The 19,926-nt window shown below is 43.8% G+C and overlaps 1 protein-coding gene across 1 annotated transcript in view; it reads left to right on the top strand.

Moving 5' to 3' along the window:
• LOC123761681 (putative neural-cadherin 2) overlaps nt 1-19,926 on the top strand; it is a 77,659-nt gene that overhangs the window by 34,876 nt on the left and 22,857 nt on the right. The window contains exons 3-5 of the mRNA XM_045747775.2: nt 12,187-12,420; nt 17,743-17,918; nt 19,225-19,371. Of these exons, the coding sequence (XP_045603731.2) occupies nt 12,187-12,420; nt 17,743-17,918; nt 19,225-19,371 (557 nt within the window). The remainder of the gene's footprint in view (nt 1-12,186; nt 12,421-17,742; nt 17,919-19,224; nt 19,372-19,926) is intronic.

Consider the following 19,926-nt stretch of genomic DNA (forward strand, 5'->3'; position numbering starts at 1 on the left):
TTAGGTTAGGTGGGTGGCTTGGGTTCGTTTAATACTTTGTATTGTGTACGTTGTGGCAGCTGAAAAGACCGGCCTGGACAATGGGCTACAGTGTCAGCTGCCCCACAATGGACTACGGTGTCAGCTGCCCCACAATGGACTACGGTGTCAGCTGCCCCACAATGGACTACAGTGTCAGCTGCTCTACAATGGACTACAGTGTCAGCTGCCCCACAATGGACTACAGTGTCAGCTGCCCCACAATGGACTACGGTGTCAGCTGCCCCACAATGAACTACAGTGTCAGCTGCCCCACAATGAACTACAGTGTCAGCTGCCCCACAATGGACTACAGTGTCAGCTGCCCCACAATGAACTACAGTGTCAGCTGCCCCACAATGAACTACAATGTCAGCTGCCCCACAATGAACTACAGTGTCAGCTGCCCCACAATGAACTACAGTGTCAGCTGCCCCACAATGAACTACAGTGTCAGCTGCCCCACAATGAACTACAGTGTCAGCTGCCCCACAATGAACTACAATGTCAGCTGCCCCACAATGAACTACAGTGTCAGCTGCCCCACAATGAACTACAATGTCAGCTGCCCCACAATGAACTACAGTGTCAGCTGCCTCACAATGAACTACAGTGTCAGCTGCCCCACAATGGACTACAATGTCAGCTGCCCCACAATGGACTACAATGTCAGCTGCCCCACAATGGGCTACAATGTCAGCTGCCCCACAATGAACTACAGTGTCAGCTGCCCCACAATGGACTACAGTGTCAGCTGCCCCACAATGAACTACAGTGTCAGCTGCCTCACAATGAACTACAGTGTCAGCTGCCCCACAATGGGCTACAATGTCAGCTGCCCCACAATGAACTACAGTGTCAGCTGCCCCACAATGGACTACAGTGTCAGCTGCCCCACAATGAACTACAGTGTCAGCTGCCCCACAATGGACTACAGTGTCAGCTGCCCCACAATGAACTACAGTGTCAGCTGCCTCACAATGAACTACAGTGTCAGCTGCCCCACAATGGACTACAATGTGAGCTGCCCCACAATGGACTACAGTGTCAGCTGCCCCACAATGGACTACAATGTCAGCTGCCCCACAATGGACTACAGTGTCAGCTGCCCCACAATGAACTACAATGTCAGCTGCCCCACAATGAACTACAGTGTCAGCTGCCCCACAATGGACTACAGTGTCAGCTGCCCCACAATGGACTACAATGTCAGCTGCCCCACAATGGACTACAATGTGAGCTGCCCCACAATGGACTACAGTGTCAGCTGCCCCACAATGGACTACAGTGTCAGCTGCCCCACAATGAACTACAGTGTCAGCTGCCCCACAATGGACTACAGTGTCAGCTGCCCCACAATGAACTACAGTGTCAGCTGCCCCACAATGGACTACAATGTCAGCTGCCCCACAATGAACTACAGTGTCAGCTGCCCCACAATGAACTACAATGTCAGCTGCCCCACAATGGACTACAGTGTCAGCTGCCCCACAATGAACTACAGTGTCAGCTGCCCCACAATGAACTACAATGTCAGCTGCCCCACAATGAACTACAGTGTCAGCTGCCCCACAATGGACTACAATGTCAGCTGATCCACAATGAACTACAGTGTCAGCTGCCCCACAATGAACTACAGTGTCAGCTGCCCCACAATGAACTACAATGTCAGCTGCCCCACAATGAACTACAGTGTCAGCTGCCCCACAATGAACTACAGTGTCAGCTGCCCCACAATGAACTACAATGTCAGCTGCCCCACAATGAACTACAGTGTCAGCTGCCCCACAATGAACTACAATGTCAGCTGCCCCACAATGAACTACAATGTCAGCTGCCCCACAATGAACTACAATGTCAGCTGCTTGTATATACAAATATTCCTACATGGATGATGTACAATAGCTTAGCAATTATTTTTCATGACAGCTTGACGTATCAAAATCATCATAATATTCTCAAAAATTATATATTCATGTAATTTTATATAAACGTATTAATTAATCATTTTTTATGAAATTTTAAATTAAATCTCGTTGATTGGAATAATCAGATTAATCTTTTTATTGTATAATTTTGCAACAAACTGGAGGGGATGAGGGGGGCAGCAGCAGTAGACAGAAAGAAGTACGGTGCGCCCACTCTCAACCCATCACCGTAGCGCTGCTGCGGCAAATGCTGCGGAAAGGTGTAACAATAGCGGTAAATAAGGGTACGGTGTGGCGAGGCTTCACCTGCTGATTGGTTTAGCTTGTGCGTTGGTGACCGACTGTGGTGATTGTGGCCAGAGTGTGGTGCCCTGGCCACGGTGTGGTAGTGGTGGTGGTGGTGGCCACGGTGTGGTAGTGGTGGTGGTGGTGGCTACGGTGTGGTGGTAGTGGTGGTGGCCACGGTGTGGTAGTGGTGGTGGTCATGGGTTGTGGGGTGTGGTAGTTTGTGGTGACGGGGGTGTGGGGGGTTTAGTGGGGGAGTTTCAGCAGTGGTTACAGGTGGGTGAGAATGAATACTGGTGGGTAATGTTGGCAGAAAAGATATAGTGATAATATGGCAGTATGTAGCGGATAGCACAGTCACGGAGCCGTGACATGTGACCCGTATTGACCACAAAAGAGTCACACTAAGCCATTGTGTGACTCCCCAAGCCATTGCCCCCCTCCCCACTCCCCTCCCCCACCATGTGGTGTTTATCTTGTTAAATTACCTTTGGCCGCTGCTTGGCGCTGTACCGCACATGGCACACACTTCACACACACTTCGTGCAGAAGTGCCTGGTCCTCGCCGGACTCTTGAGATGCTGTGTTGCCTCTCACTAGCCACTATAGTCTTCTTGCGCTCCTTCAGTCTCTATAAGAACTAACCGTTCTGATCCTCCACCCCTACACTCACCACATCCCCCCAATAATCACCAATCGTTCGCACAATCACCACTCACTCACACACTCATCAATCACCCCTACACTAACGAGACGCCCCCCACAATCACAACACACATCAGACGTGTCCCACACTCACCAATCTTCCCTCACAATCACCAATCAGTCCCGCACTTACCAGAAACAAATTTAATAGGAGTTTTAAGTAGATGAATATATAATTTATTATTAAGCTCCACTTATGACCAAGTGAACTTCGAGTCACCTGTTGACTGAACATGTTCCAAACATGAGTCGGCCGAGAATGAACAGTCACTGAACATGATAAGACACAATAGAGCTGCCGCTGCTGGCTGAGCGTCTTGTGTTGTAACGGCTGTTTTCTTCTTGGCCGTGAATTTAGGAGAGGTAAATAGATCTTTACGAGGATTGGTTGTGTGTACAGACCTGAACTAGTAGCGCCTTGGTCAGCGCAGTCGGGGTCACAGCCCAATGGTCCCGGGTTCAGGTCCCCGGCAGGACAGAAAAGGATGGGTACATTTGTTTTTCGCCTCATGCTTCTGTTACCCGGCAGTGAATGGGTACCCGCGGGTAGGCGAGAATAGGTGGGACAGGCCACGCAAGAGGACAGTGCACGCACGCGCATACACCCACTCACCCACACACCCACTCACCCACACACCCACCGGGGCGCACATTAGACACCCTGAGGGAGAGTCTGGGAGGTTTATGTGTCGGTGGTGTTCACTGGAGGCAACATTTGCGGCTTCGAGGAGAAAAGTTTGGCGATTGCAAATCGGGGCTTCGGAAGACTGATTTTATTGAAAGGACGATGAAGACAGGAAAGTTTCATTAGTGTGGGAGAGTGTCTTAAGTCCGGCGTCTAGTATGGTTAGTGTGGGAGAGTGTCTTAAGTCCGGCGTCTAGTATGGTTAGTGTGGGAGAGTGTCTTAAGTCCAGCGTCTAGTATGGTTAGTGTGGGAGAGTGTCTTAAGTCCGGCGTCTAGTATGGTTAGTGTGGGAGAGTGTCTTAAGTCCAGCGTCTAGTATGGTTAGTGTGGGAGAGTGTCTTAAGTCCAGCGTCTAGTATGGTTAGTGTGGGAGAGTGTCTTAAGTCCGGCGTCTAGTATGGTTAGTGTGGGAGAGTGTCTTAAGTCCGGCGTCTAGTATGGTTAGTGTGGGAGAGTGTCTTAAGTCCAGCGTCTAGTATGGTTAGTGTGGGAGAGTGTCTTAAGTCCGGCGTCTAGTATGATTAGTGTGAGAGAGTGTCTTAAGTCCGGCGTCTAGTATGGTTAGTGTGGGAGAGTGTCTTAAGTCCGGCGTCTAGTATGGTTAGTGTGAGAGAGTGTCTTAAGTCCGGCGTCTAGTATGGTTAGTGTGGGAGAGTGTCTTAAGTCCGGCGTCTAGTATGGTTAGTGTGGGAGAGTGTCTTAAGTCCGGCGTCTAGTATGGTTAGTGTGGGAGAGTGTCTTAAGTCCGGCGTCTAGTATGGTTAGTGTGGGAGAGTGTCTTAAGTCCAGCGTCTAGTATGGTTAGTGTGGGAGAGTGTCTTAAGTCCGGCGTCTAGTATGGTTAGTGTGAGAGAGTGTCTTAAGTCCAGCGTCTAGTATGGTTAGTGTGGGAGAGTGTCTTAAGTCCGGCGTCTAGTATGGTTAGTGTGAGAGAGTGTCTTAAGTCCAGCGTCTAGTATGGTTAGTGTGGGAGAGTGTCTTAAGTCCGGCGTCTAGTATGGTTAGTGTGAGAGAGTGTCTTAAGTCCGGCGTCTAGTATGTTTAGTGTGGGAGGATTCACAATCCCAGCTAAGTCTTTGCTAAGCTTGGTCTTTGTTATTAACATACTTTACTTCAAGATTAATATTGGGTTTTCGAAATGCTTTTTTTTCGTGTGTACCTTGAGGAGGATGTTTCTCACACTCAAACTTTGCAACACTTACATTCGTAAACTGGAAGTTGCTTCCTATATATGCATCGTATATATATATATATATATATATATATATATATATATATATATATATATATATATATATATATATATATATATATATATATATATATATATATATATATATATATATATGTCGTACCTAGTAGCCAGAACGCACTTCTCTGCCTACTATGCAAGGCCCGATTTGCCTAATAAGCCAAGTTTTCATGAATTAATTATTTTTCGACTACCTAACCTACCTAACCTAACCTAACCTAACTTTTTAGGCTACCTAACCTAACCTAACCTATAAAGATAGGTTAGGTTAGGTTAGGTAGGGTTGGTTAGGTTCGGTCATATATCTACGTTAATTTTAACTCCAATAAAAAAATGACCTCATACATAATGAAATGGGGTAGCTTTATCATTTCATAAGAAAAAAATTAGAGAAAATATATTAATTCAGGAAAACTTGGCTTATTAAGCAAATCGGGCCTTGCACAGTAGGCTGAGAAGTGCATTCTGGCTATTAGGTACGACATATATATATATATATATATATATATATATATATATATATATATATATATATATATATATATATATGTCGTACCTAGTAGCCAGAACTCACTTCTCAGCCTACTATTCAAGGCCCGATTTGCCTAATAAGCCAAGTTTTCCTGAATTAATATATTTACTATAATTTTTTTCTTATGAAATGATAAAGCAACCCTTTTCTCTATGTATGAGGTCAATTTTTTTTTATTGGAGTTAAAATTAACGTAGATATATGACCGAACCTAACCAACCCTACCTAACCTAACCTAACCTATATTTATAGGTAAGGTTAGGTTAGGTAGCCAAAAAAAGCTAGGTTAGGTTAGGTTAGGTAGGTTAGGTAGACGAAAAAACATTAATTCATGAAAACTTGGCTTATTAGGCAAATCGGGCCTTGAATAGTAGGCTGAGAAGTGCGTTCTGGCTATTAGGTACGACATATATATATATATATATATATATATATATATATATATATATATATATATATATATATATATATATATATATATATATATATATATATATATATATATGTCGTACCTAGTAGCCAGAACTCACTTCTCAGCCTACTATTCAAGGCCCGATTTGCCTAATAAGCCAAGTTTTCCTGAATTAATATATTTACTATAATTTTTTTCTTATGAAATGATAAAGCAACCCTTTTCTCTATGTATGAGGTCAATTTTTTTTTATTGGAGTTAAAATTAACGTAGATATATGACCGAACCTAACCAACCCTACCTAACCTAACCTAACCTATATTTATAGGTAAGGTTAGGTTAGGTAGCCCAAAAAAGCTAGGTTAGGTTAGGTTAGGTAGGTTAGGTAGACGAAAAAACATTAATTCATGAAAACTTGGCTTATTAGGCAAATCGGGCCTTGAATAGTAGGCTGAGAAGTGCGTTCTGGCTATTAGGTACGACATATATATATATATATATATATTGTCCCCTACTTTAGATTTGGTTGTAATTTCATATAGCTTTAATGTTTATCAAGAATAATTTTATAAATTATTTGAAAAATACACGCACGTATAATGTATTTTAGGCAGTTTTATTTAATGTTACGTATTCAGTGTGTTTTGACTCCGGAGTGTTGAGAGAGAGAGAGAGAGAGAATATTAAAGTTGAAATAAATATGTGAACAGCATAAACTAGTGATACATTCTGTCTAAGTTTTGTATGAATAAAACATTTATTATTATTATTATTATTTTTATTATTATTATTATTATTATTCGAGCGCCCTCGTGCGTTCGAACCAAATTCAATTTCAAAATCAATAATTTATTCATAAATTTGTACATTTATAATTGGTGTAGTTTACACAAAATTACTGTGCATTATTTACCTAAGAGAAGGTCATAATAACAGCCTACGGTATCTGGATGTTGTTAATATATATATATATATATATATATATATATATATATATATATATATATATATATATATATATATATATATATATATATATATATAGGTTTTTAATATGTTAAGACAAGAACATTTCAGGGTCAAGCCACATTAGCATTGTGATCACTGTATACACTATAAGTTTAACACCATCAACATGTGCACTGGGTCATGTTATTCTTTTTCTCGTGTTTTCAGTAAGTTGCATTTTAAGGCCAATTAAATCGAAATGGATCATTAAATAATTCTGTTTGTATTATTGTATGTGATTCTCTTCATATCTGTCCCCTTTTGAGAGACCTTTTATAGTTGGCGTGCATTATACAATGCGAGGACATGTAATTATTGTAGGATATACAGAGATCATGATGGGGGGATCACTGTGTCTGTCTATAATCATAAGCTCGTGTAATCAGAGCGTTTTATCATTTAAAATGAGGCGACTCTTTTTGTGAATATATAATGTGCATTTGAGTAATTAATTTCGCTATGACTATGGAGCTTTGAGCCTTTTTATAACACACACACCCACACACACACACACGCACGCACGCACGCATGCACACACACACACACACACACACACACACAATTTGGTCGGGACCAAAGAGCCAAAGCTCAACCCCCGCAAGCACAAATAGGTGAGACACACACACACACACACACACACACACAGGGGCCTGGTAGCCTGGTGGATAGCGCGCAGGCCTCGTAATTCTGTGGCGCGGGTGCGATTCCCGCACGAGGCAGAAACAAATGGGGAAAGTTTCTTTCACCCTGAATGCCCCTGTTACCTAGCAGTAAATAGGAACCTGGGAGTTAGTCAGCTGTCACGGTCTGCTTCCTAGTGTGTGTGTGTGTGGAGGAAAAAAAAGTAGTTAGTAAACAGTTAAGTGACAGTTGAGAGGCGGGCCGAAAGAGCAAAGCTCAACCCCCGAAAACACAACTAGGTGAATACAACTAGATGAATACACCCTCCCACCATCCCGCTCCTCCCTCTGGCAGAACCGGGAGAGGGGAGGGGGTCCTGGTGGGGAGGAAGGGGGGGGGGGTCAGGGTAGAGAGGGGGCCGGTGAGGGGAGGGGTCCGGGAGGTCTTCCAGTGACTCATGATTCGGTAATTGTTTCTGGTGGATAAGCGTCCTGAATAACAAACAAATCGTTCTCTTCCATGACACCGGGATATGATTGTAAGTAACTAAATATTATGCTGTTCTCCAGCACGACCCGGTGTATGAACATACACCATAATACCTCGTATGTCGTATGGACATACAACACTTCAGAAAAATAGTTGCAAAAGTTTAATCTATGAGAAGGATCATCAATCAGCAGTTTTAATACAAATCTTCAAAACTAGACTGCAATTAGAAGGTTTTGAAATTTTGTGCACAGTGCTAATGAGAAGAAATTTTGTAGTGAATGGTGTGTGAGAAGGGAAGGTATTTTCCTCAAATTTGACTCATGAAATGCAGCTTTATCAAGATTGCTTCTTAGTGTCACCACGTGTGGTGGTCAAGTAACATCAATGCGTGTTACTGGGACTGTCTGGTGTGACTTTAGTAGCCGTTTAATAATCAGTTGTAAACTGCATTAATAAGGAGCATGTTGCCGTATGTGTTGCGTGAGTTCCCTAGATTTATTTTATCCTGGTAAAAGAACATTGAAACTGTATAGGAGGCGACCAAAAAATCTCTTCTAATGCGTTATGTGTGCTTTTCTCCGAGGCTAAGGGTCCCCTGCTTCCAGCCAGAGGTGGTATACTCCCTTTCTTTTTATCTTCTATATTAAATCTCACTTAGAGAGACCTCTTGGACGCAGGTTCGAATCCTCGTCACGGCCCTTATGGATTTGTTCACTTATAGAGACCTAGTTTCTCACACATATTGGTCTACTGTGGTTGGTGTTGGTTTACCTAGATATGTGTTGGTGTACCCTGGAGGTCTGCCCTGGCCGTTCTTAGTTTACTGAGCCTTTAATACTTAATTATGACAAAATGTAAGACAAAAAATATTATTTGTGTGGCAGTGTATATTTGTTAATGGTAGACGCTCTTAGATGAATTTACTACAGACACCAAGAAGATATTTAATTTAATGGCTGGTCCACTTCCGGTTGAGTCTCTGAGGAAGAATTTCAAATTGTGTCCCTCATGACTGCAGTTTACATGCGACTTGACAGATGTCTAATTTGCGCAAAATAGCCAGGCAGGTGTTGTAGCATGTTTGGAGAACTAACACCTGAAATATGCAAGTGTTAACTGGCAGAAACTGCACACCCACCTGCATATATTTGTTTAGAAAATACAGTAAACATGATTGTGTCTGGTGAGTCTTCGCGTGAGTAAGAGTTCTGGCAGCCTGGTCCTAGCTGTACGCTGTACGCATTGGTCAGCTGCGTTATCTGTACCGCCTTTGTCGAGGGGTCAGTCAGGCTGCCGCAGTGACGGGTCCTAGCGGTTAGTGGCACCCAGCTGAGTCACCAGCCGTATAGTGCCAGGTCCCTAGTGGCACCCAGCTGAGTCACCAGCCGTAGTGCCAGGTCCCTAGTGGCACCCAGCTGAGTCACAAACCATCCCACTACAATAGTCGTGTTTGTATGTGTTACTTTAGATCTCATTTGTGTACTTCATTACCTCTCTCCCAGCTGGTCCTGGTGGTCCAGCTGGTCCAGGTGGTCCAGCTGGTCCAGCTGATCCTGGTGGTCCAGGTGCGTCGCTCGTCTTGGCAGAGTCGTGCTCTTGGGTCCCGTCTTCAGACACTTGTTCGTACGAACATTAACATATACTTGACAGCGTACCTGGCCCATGCTTTTGGCCGCGCACCTGGGCGGCGCATCTGGGCCGCCCACCATCGCCGCCCACCTTCGCTGCTCTGCGGCTGCTGATAAAGTTTGGCGTTTAAGGTCTCAGCTTTACACACTATTTTCTCCAAAATTGTAAAAGTAAGAAGATTCACTTAATTTTAGGATATCGTTATTATTTTTAACTTCAACTCGCCTGATGGAGAGGGGAGGGAAATTATGAGGAGAAAGCGCCAAGCCTTTACCACTATATAACATCGGGAAGGGATCAGGATAAGGATTTGGGATGGGACGGGGGGAAAGGAATGGTGTCCAACCACTTGTGAACGGTCTGGGATAGAACGCTGACCTGCATGAAGCGAGACCGTTGCTCTACCGTCCACTCCCAATTGGTTGTACTCACCTGATATAGAGTGAAAATATTTCTCCTCTGTTATCCCCCTTTAAACTGTTTCTTACATGCGATCCCTCGTTTTCATCACCTGGTATTAGATGATGATCTTCAACACTGTCACGCACCGTGAGGTAAAATAACGATCTTAGGCTCTATGCCACAGCCTATGAGGTTGGCGCCGGTCCTACAAACTGAGTTGCAAGGGATAATACAGTTTGGGTTAAGCGAAACGGCTGGATTTTTAGCCGAGTGAGATGGAGGGAAGAGACAGCATCACGAGGAGTGTATAGTGGGGCCGGGGTGTTGTAGTCGGGAGGTGTTGTCAGCATGTGGGTGTGTCAGTGTGGTGCCACAAGCTGGGTATAGTGTAGATCCTGGGGAGAGGGTTTATTTAAGACCAGTGAGTAGTGACTGGGACGGTCATGGTGGCTAGCTTACATTTACGCTAGACGACTGAAAGAGATGTACGAATTATATATATATATATATATATATATATATATATATATATATATATATATATATATATATATATATATATATATATTTATATATATATATATATATATATATATATATATATATATATATATATATATATATATATATATATATATATATATATATGTCGTACCTAGTAGCCAGAACGCACTTCTCAGCCTACTATGCAAGGCCCGATTTGCCTAATAAGCCAAGTTTTCCTGAATTAATACATTTTCTCTATTTTTTTCGTGTGAAATGATAAAGCTACCCATTTTATTATGTACGAGGTCAATTTTTTTTTATTGGAGTTAAAATTAACGTAGATATATGACCGAACCTAACCAACCCTACCTAACCTAACCTAACCTATCTTTATAGGTTAGGTTAGGTTAGGTAGCCGAAAAAGTTAGGTTAGGTTAGGTTAGGTAGGTTAGGTACTCGAAAAACAATTAATTCATGAAAACTTGGCTTATTAGGCAAATCGGGCCTTGAATAGTAGGCTGAGAAGTGCGTTCTGGCTATTAGGTACGACATATATATATATATATATATATATATATATATATATATATATATATATATATATATATATATATATATATATATATATATATATATATATATATATATATATATATATATATATATATATATATGTCGTACCTAATAGCCAGAACGCACTTCTCAGCCTACTATTCAAGACCCGATTTGCCTAATAAGCCAAGTTTTCATGAATTAATGTTTTTTCGTCTACCTAACCTACCTAACCTAACCTAACCTAGCTTTTTTTGGCTACCTAACCTAACCTTACCTATAAATATAGGTTAGGTTAGGTTAGGTAGGGTTGGTTAGGTTCGGTCATATATCTACGTTAATTTTAACTCCAATAAAAAAAAATTGACCTCATACATAGAGAAAAGGGTTGCTTTATCATTTCATAAGAAAAAAATTATAGTAAATATATTAATTCAGGAAAACTTGGCTTATTAGGCAAATCGGGCCTTGAATAGTAGGCTGAGAAGTGAGTTCTGGCTACTAGGTACGACATATGTCTATATATATATATATATATATATATATATATATATATATATATATATATATATATATATATATATATATATATATATATATATATATATATATATATATATGAAGTTTGTATTTTGATATCTGTGGTGTAAGGTAATTGTGAGGAGAAAGCGCTAAGTCTTCCTGACTACATCGCTCTTGGAAGGGATATGAGGACAAGGAGCTGGAATACGACGATTGAGTGAAGGAACAGTGCCCAACTACTTGAACCATGGGGAGTCAAACTCGGTCACTGTAACCAGCCCGTCCTCCTAAGGTTTCCCAGCGTCAAGAAAACGGTCAACTTAAAGTGTCGTCTCCTAACCTACCAGAGGACCCAAAACAGAAAACGGGACGGTGCGTCACTTTCGCCAGCCGGTTCCATTTGCTAGTAAGACAATTTTTGGCCTTATGTAACGCATACGAGCGGAAAGCGACGTTCTTTGTAGAAGGACAGGTTGGTGTAAGATACAAAGTCTTCGCTGTACCGACCAGTCCTAGTGGATGGACACAGCTATGGAGAAATTGTGATACATGTTCACTTACAGATTACTGTTGGGTTATTTCTGTCTTTTCTACTTGCCCTATAACATAGTAATGTTAGTATACTAGTGGATTAATGCCTTATCTCCTGTCCTCAGACCTGTCGGTGGGCGTGGTGTGGGCGTGGGACGCGGACGACGAGAAGGAAGGCACCAACGCTCTCCTCACTTACACCATTGAGAAGAACGTGATGGAGGAACGGTCAGGCCAGGCCATCTTCGCCATCAACCCAGAGACCGGCCTCGTCCGCACCGCCATCTGTTGCCTGGACCGTGAGACTACACCAGAGTACCACATCCAGGTGGTGGCTGTGGACGGTGGCGGCCTCAAGGGTGAGTCTTGGAGTACCACCTCCAGGTGGTGGCCTCAAGGGTGAGTCTTGGAGTACCACCTCCAGATGGTGGCCTCAAGGGTGAGTCTTGGAGTACCACCTCCAGGTGGTGGACGGTGGTGGCCTCAAGGGTGAGTCTTGGAGTACCACCTCCAGGTAGTGGCCTCAAGGGTGAGTCTTGGAGTACCACCTCCAGGTGGTGGACGGTGGCGGCCTCAAGGGTGAGTCTTGGAGTACCACCTCCAGGTGGTGGACGGTGGCGGCCTCAAGGGTGAGTCTTGGAGTACCACCTCCAGGTGGTGGACGGTGGTGGCCTCAAGGGTGAGTCTTGGAGTGCCACCTCCAGGTGGCGGCCTCAAGGGTGAGTCTTGGAGTACCACCTCCAGGTGGTGGACGGTGGCGGCCTCAAGGGTGAGTCTTGGAGTACCACCTCCAGGTGGCGGCCTCAAGGGTGAGTCTTGGAGTACCACCTCCAGGTGGTGGACGGTGGCGGCCTCAAGGGTGAGTCTTGGAGTACCACCTCCAGGTGGCGGCCTCAAGGGTGAGTCTTGGAGTACCACCTCCAGGTGGTGGACGGTGGCGGCCTCAAAGGTGAGTCTTGGAGTACCACCTCCAGGTGGTAGCTTCAAGGGTGAGTCTTGGAGTACCACCTCCAGGTGGTGGCCTCAAGGGTGAGTCTTGGAGTACCACCTCCAGGTGGTAGCTTCAAGGGTGAGTCTTGGAGTACCACCTCCAGGTGGTGGCCTCAAGGGTGAGTCTTGGAGTACCACCTCCAGGTGGTAGCTTCAAGGGTGAGTCTTGGAGTACCACCTCCAGGTGGTGGACGGCGGCGGCCTCAAGGGTGAGTCTTGGAGTACCACCTCCAGGTGGTGGCCTCAAGGGTGAGTCTTGGAGTGCCACCTCCAAGTGGTGGCCTCAAGGGTGAGTCTTGGAGTGCCACCTCCAGGTGGCGGCCTCAAGGGTGAGTCTTGGAGTACCACCTCCAGGTGGTGGACGGTGGCGGCCTCAAGGGTGAATCTTGGAGTACCACCTCTAGGTGGTGGACGGTGGCGGCCTCAAGGGTGAGTCTTGGAGTACCACCTCCAGGTGGTGGAGGGTGGCGGCCTCAAGGGTGAGTCTTGGAGTACCACCTCCAGGTGGTGGAGGGTGGCGGCCTCAAGGGTGAGTCTTGGAGTACCACCTCCAGGTGGTGGAGGGTGGCGGCCTCAAGGGTGAGTCCTCCTGGTCGATAACAAGACGTCTGTGTGGTTTAAGGTAAGGTAATTATCAGGAGAATGCACTAAACCATTACGATAGAGCGCTTGTAAGGGAGGTGATACCCGACCACTTGGACGGTCGGGGATTAAACTCTGACCTGCATGAAGCGAGATCGTCGCTGTACCGTTCAGTGAGTTTTACCAGGCAAGCACATGCGAGGTTGTGACGGAATACTTGATGACTGAAAAATGTAAAAGGATTCCATATTTATATGAGTGTGGTGGTCTGGTAGCACAAATAATCACTGTTAGCTTTGCCAAAAAAATTATGACCTGGCATTATAGATCTTGTACTTCTGTCATCTTTAAAATATTTTAGAAATCTCTGATTTTATAATAAATGATTAATTTCATTATAACATATGTAAATGTCCATACATACTATTTACACTGTAATCATTTAAAATGTTACAAAGTCAAAATATATTAATTTGAATATTTGAGTTATATTAGATATTATTTAAGCTTAGCATTATAGATTACCTAACAAATGCACCAAATGACTGAGCATAATAATAATAGCTTCGCTGCCTTACAGTCCACTAAGACTAGGTAGTCCAGGAAATATCTGGGTAAAATATATTTTGTGGAGAAAAGTTCATGTCATAGTTACCTCTCGCTTCCACCTTGCAGGAGGAACACGATTTCCAGCAAGATATTAAGTTATGTGGGTGGTTATGTTATGAAGTTATGTGGGGGTTGTTATGTTATGAAGTTATGTGGGGTTGTTATGTTATGAAGTTATGTAGGGGTTGCTGGTCTTGGATTAGTTATCATGGAATGATAATTGGTCGTGAGATGGGTAATGTTCTTGGTCGAGGAGTCTTAAGAAAATAGGTCAAGAAAGAGAGGTGGTTGTCACTACCACATTCATGTTGCATAGCGGCCGCTAATATATGGCTGAAGAGATGCTCAATTAAACATTCAGAATATTTAGCCTCAGTTGCAGCATGATGCTGTAGTTTGAACTCCACGCTTAAGAAACCAGAGAAATAAGATGTCCAAAAAAGATCTATGACACATCACTAAAAGGTTTCCTAAGAAAGAGTAATACGAACTAAGAAATGAGGCTTGAGACGGAAGATCACATACACCCGTAATGGTGTATGATCAAAGTATTATGATCCCAAAATGGCAACACTAGTTAGTTGATAGATCGCACCTTTTTAATTTAATTACTTGGTTTATTTATAATTTTATTGCGAATTTAAAATTATTTTTGTAGTTATTGTCGCCTTTATATTGGAGAAATAATCTCATCTTTCCTCTTAGTTATGAAATAATGTAAATTAAAATATAACAGATGTGATATATAAAGGATATAATAAGTCTTGTTTAAATTTATCTATTATTTTGAGTTCGTTAACAAAATTTATTCTATTTTATTTGTGTTAATTTTTGTTTCTTTGTTAAATGTTTGTACTATTTTATGTTGGTTATTTTTTTATTTTGTTAAAATTATTGTACTTTTTATTTTGTTAAAATTGTTGTTCTTTTTATTTTGTTAATTTTTGTTTACTTTTAAATTTTGGTTAAAATTTTGTTACTATTTCACTTTTGCTATATTTTGGTTCATTATATTTTATTAACATATTTTTGTACTTCATTACTCTGATTAAATTTGTTTACATTTTGTTTTGTTAAAAATTTATGTACTATTTAATTAAGTTAAAATGTTTGCACTTTTTTATTTTGTTACTATTTGTGTACATATATATTTTTCTTAATTTTTTTTTAATTATTTAAAACCTAACTCAATGTAAATAACATGTTTTAATGTTTGATGTTATGTTAATAATAATGTCTTAATGTTTTAAGACATTTAGTATTGACACCTTCCGAAGCCCAGTTACGTCTAATTGGCTCTTCCACCTTACCTGTCGTAGGGAGGCTAAAGGTTATCTCACACCTGCTAAGCTTGGACACAAGACACCCGCTAAGCTTGGACACAAGACACCCGCTAAGCTTGGACACAAGACACCCGCTAAACTTGGACACAAGACACCCTCTAAGCTTGGACACAAGACACCCGCTAAGCTTGGACACAAGACACCCGCTAAGCTTGGACACAAGACACCCGCTAAGCTTGGACACAAGACACCCGCGAAGCTTGGACACAAGACACCCGTAGAGAGGCCCGGCAATAATATGCTAATCACCTGGCAACTTAAGAATAACAAACTGGGCAGGTGAGCTCATGCAAATTGGCCTCGACGAAAGTAAACTGAAGCCCGGTATACTCCAGACGGATGAGTAGACTCCCCTGGTGTCACAAAAGGGGAGTGGGGGGGGGGAGGGTATAGCAGTGGTGTCACACAGGGACACACACACACACACACACACACACACACACACACACACACACACACACACACACACACACACACACACACACACACACACACACACATACATACATACATGTGTGTGTGTGGAAAAAATGTTAGTAGTTAGTAACATCTGTTTGCCAGTTGAGAGGCGACCCGAAAGAGAAGAGCTCAACTCCCACAAGCAAAACTAGGCGAATACATACATAGATACATACATACATACATACATACATACATACATACATACATACATACATACATACATACATACATACATACATACATACATACATACCGTGTCAGACTTTATGGAGTGTTTTTAAAGATACCTGACAGTCACACATACTCCACATAGTTGGAAGGTGTTCAGGATATTTTATCAGGTAGAATGGGAGTCGAATTCCTAAAGAACGATATTGGGCGTCTCTAAAATTTCTTAAACTAGACAAAAAGCAAAAATCTGTACAAGAGTTGATTTCCTCGACTGAATAAATTGTCTGACATGACGGATTTGCCTTCACCACCACCACCACCATCACAACCTGAAACATTTCAACACAAATTTCGTTTGTATATGGACGTTATTAAAATATAGAAAGCAAATAGAGCACAATCCCCCATCCCCCTATACTGCTGTTATTGACAACTTCCCCTCTCCTCCTATCTCCCTCCACCCCTCCCTCCCCCCTCCCCCGTCTCCTCCCCCTCCCCTCTTTTACCCCCATCATCATCATCATTCTCTCTCTTGCCCTTTTTTCCCACGTGTGCGTTGGTGGATGTGATATTCTGGGAATTGTGTTGATACACATATATTTCCCTCCCCCCCTAGCATCATATCCTCTCGTATTATATATAATTTGTTTAAATGACGTTTCGCAATGCAAGGTAAACAAACCCTCCGTGTATATCTGTTTAATGTATTCTACTTTTTCACCGTTTTAGTGCTGAAATCTCTGTTATGTTTACATGCTGAGGTTATTTTCCCCGGTGTTATGTGGGTGCTGTTTTCTCTCTCTCTCTCTCTCTCTCTCTCTCTCTCTCTCTCTCTCTCTCTCTCTCTCTCTCTCTCTCTCTCTCTTTCTCTTTCTCTTTCTCTTTCTCTTTCTCTCTCTCTCTCTCTCTCTCTCTCTCTCTCTCTCTCTCTCTCTCTCTCTCTCTTTCTCTTTCTCTTTCTCTTTCTCTCTCTCTCTCTCTCTCTCTCTCTCTCTCTCTCTCTCTCTCTCTCTCTCTCTCTCTCTCTCTCTCTCTCTCTCTCTCTCTCTCTCTCTCTCTCTCTCTCTCTCTCTCTTGACTGTTTGATAAATGTGTGCAGCTGAGAGCTAAATGATGTGAGGGAGTAAGGTGGTGGGAGAGGCTAAGGATGGAAAAGGGAGGTGGGAGAGGCTAAGGATGGAAAAGGGAGGTGGGAGAGGAGAGGAGAGGTTAGGGTTCAGGTTGCGAGGTGGGTCAGGTTTTAACTTAGACAATACAACAAATCCGTTGGTGAATAGGCGTACGTAAAATAAAATTACCTTCTGCTTCTGTTGTCATTGTAATGCGTGTACTGACAGGTGGTCCAGGCTGGTGAGGCGGAGTAAAAACCGGCGCACCAAACCGGGTAAATTAGCAAAGTGCTGCCTGCGTGTGTATGTAGTGAGCCTTGCGCATGCCGGGCTGGTTACTGTTGGTATCGGCAGTGTGTGCGTGCGCGTGGTACCCCCCAGGTGACCTAAACGAGGACCTAATGATACTTTGCAGGTACGGGGACGGTGGTGGTGCGGCTGGCCGACGTGAACGACAACTCTCCACGACTGACCCAGGACCTGTGGCAGGTGGAGGTGGACGAGACCTGGGGCGACGGACCCCCCAGCAACCACACCCTCCTCCAGGTCACCACCGCCGACCACGACACCTCAAACTACTTCTTCTACCGGGTCAGTCTCCTTATTGATCTCCCTCCCTCCCTCTTGGGTAATAATGTCAATGAATCTGGACGCTACAGCATCTCTGGAAAGATATACGGACAATAAAACTGGCAAGACATCATTCACAATTGTATAATTAATAAGCACTTACTGTTAAGATGGTAGCGCACTCACACAAGAAGCGCAGTCGCTGGGGTGTTCACAGAAACCTTGAGAGTGTGTATGTGGGAGGCCGCACTGATCACCTGCTTATCAAGGTATCAGAGCCAACTAAGCAGCAGTCTCTGTTGCTTAAGTTGTCAGCTCATGGCTCTGCCCAATGTCAGACCCGGAGCTTAAGCGTTCCAAATGGGAATCTGGTAAACGTTGGCCATAGTTGTGTACTTAATGGGTATATTGGTTATGCCTTCACACACACACACACACACACACACACACACACACACACACACACACACACACACACACACACACACACACACACACACACACACACACACACACACACACACAGAGGAGGTAGTCAGTGGCAGTCCCCAAAAGTTCACCTCTTTTAACTTCCGTCTGCTTTTGGCTGTGATTTCCAGAGATGCTGAATAATCTCCGTTGGTACTTGAATGATATAATACTGTATGCCAGGATTATACCTTTTCACTATTATAATACACCAGTATTCCTTTTGAATCGTATAATGTTGTATGCCAGGTTTATTCCCTTTTGAATCGTATAATACGGTATACTTTCGAACAAAGTCTCCTAATTTATGTTGACCAAACCACACACTAGAAAGTGAAGAATCGACTTGAGAATAGTCCAGGACGGACCGAAAAGTCGTCAACCCTCCACTTTCTAATGTGTGGTCTGGTCAAGATATTTCACCCACGTTATTGTGACTCCTCGTCTCCTACTTTATCTAATTTTAAACGAGTCAATCATCTATCTCTATTGAGTCATTTCTCTACCTCTTCTGGGTGGGTAATATGGTAATACTAATCCATATGACCATGGGTGATTCTCAGTCTTCATCTACCTCAGGTGGTGGAGACCAGCGGGTGGGGCTGGCAACACTCACCAGTGTTGTTGTGTTGCAGGTGGTGGAGGCCAGCGGGTGGGGCTGGCAACACTCACCAGTGTTGTTGTGTTGCAGGTGGTGGAGGCCAGCGGGTGGGGCTGGCAACACTCACCAGTGTTGTTGTGTTGCAGGTGGTGGAGGCCAGCGGGTGGGGCTGGCAACACTCACCAGTGTTGTTGTGTTGCAGGTGGTGGAGGCCAGCGGGTGGGGCTGGCAACACTCACCAGTGTTGTTGTGTTGCAGGTGGTGGAGGCCAGCGGGTGGGGCTGGCAACACTTCAGCATGAGGACTGAGGGCACCTCTGGGCACTTGTATGCTGGGAGGACCCTGGACTATGAGGACGCTGCCCAGCGGCGAGGCTTCCGCTTCATGGTGCAGGTCACGGACAGGGTGAGTCACGGACTGCATGGTGCAGGTCACGGACAGGGTGAGTCACGGACTGCAGGTCACGGACAGGGTGAGTCACGGACTGCAGGTCACGGACAGGGTGAGTCACGGGCTGCAGGTCACGGACTGCAGGTCACGGACAGGGTGAGTCACGGACTGCAGGTCACGGACAGGGTGAGTCACGGGCGTCATGGTGCAGGTCACGGACAGGGTGAGTCAGGGGCTGCAGGTCACGGACAGGGTGAGTCACGTTAACTAACAGGAAACTGAGTATTCAACATGACTGAGTATACAACGTGACTCTTGAGTATACAAATTAAATCAATGATAATATTAGAAGAATCTTCCCTGTTGTGATGACCCGGTTTATGTTGCTTTATTGGGACCATTTTCCGATTTTCAGGTTCAGTGCCAGACAGTTTTAAGCGTAGATCAGGATACACATTCATCCTGTTTGTGTATTTTGTTTTTATATATAACAGCTGGGAAAGGCCTCCTCACATAAATATGTAGTGGGGGATTGAACTTGGTCTTGGTGCTCTGAATGTCTCACTTCTG

This window comes from Procambarus clarkii, chromosome 24 (genome assembly GCF_040958095.1).
Source record: "Procambarus clarkii isolate CNS0578487 chromosome 24, FALCON_Pclarkii_2.0, whole genome shotgun sequence".
NCBI classification, from domain to species: Eukaryota; Metazoa; Arthropoda; class Malacostraca; order Decapoda; family Cambaridae; genus Procambarus; species Procambarus clarkii.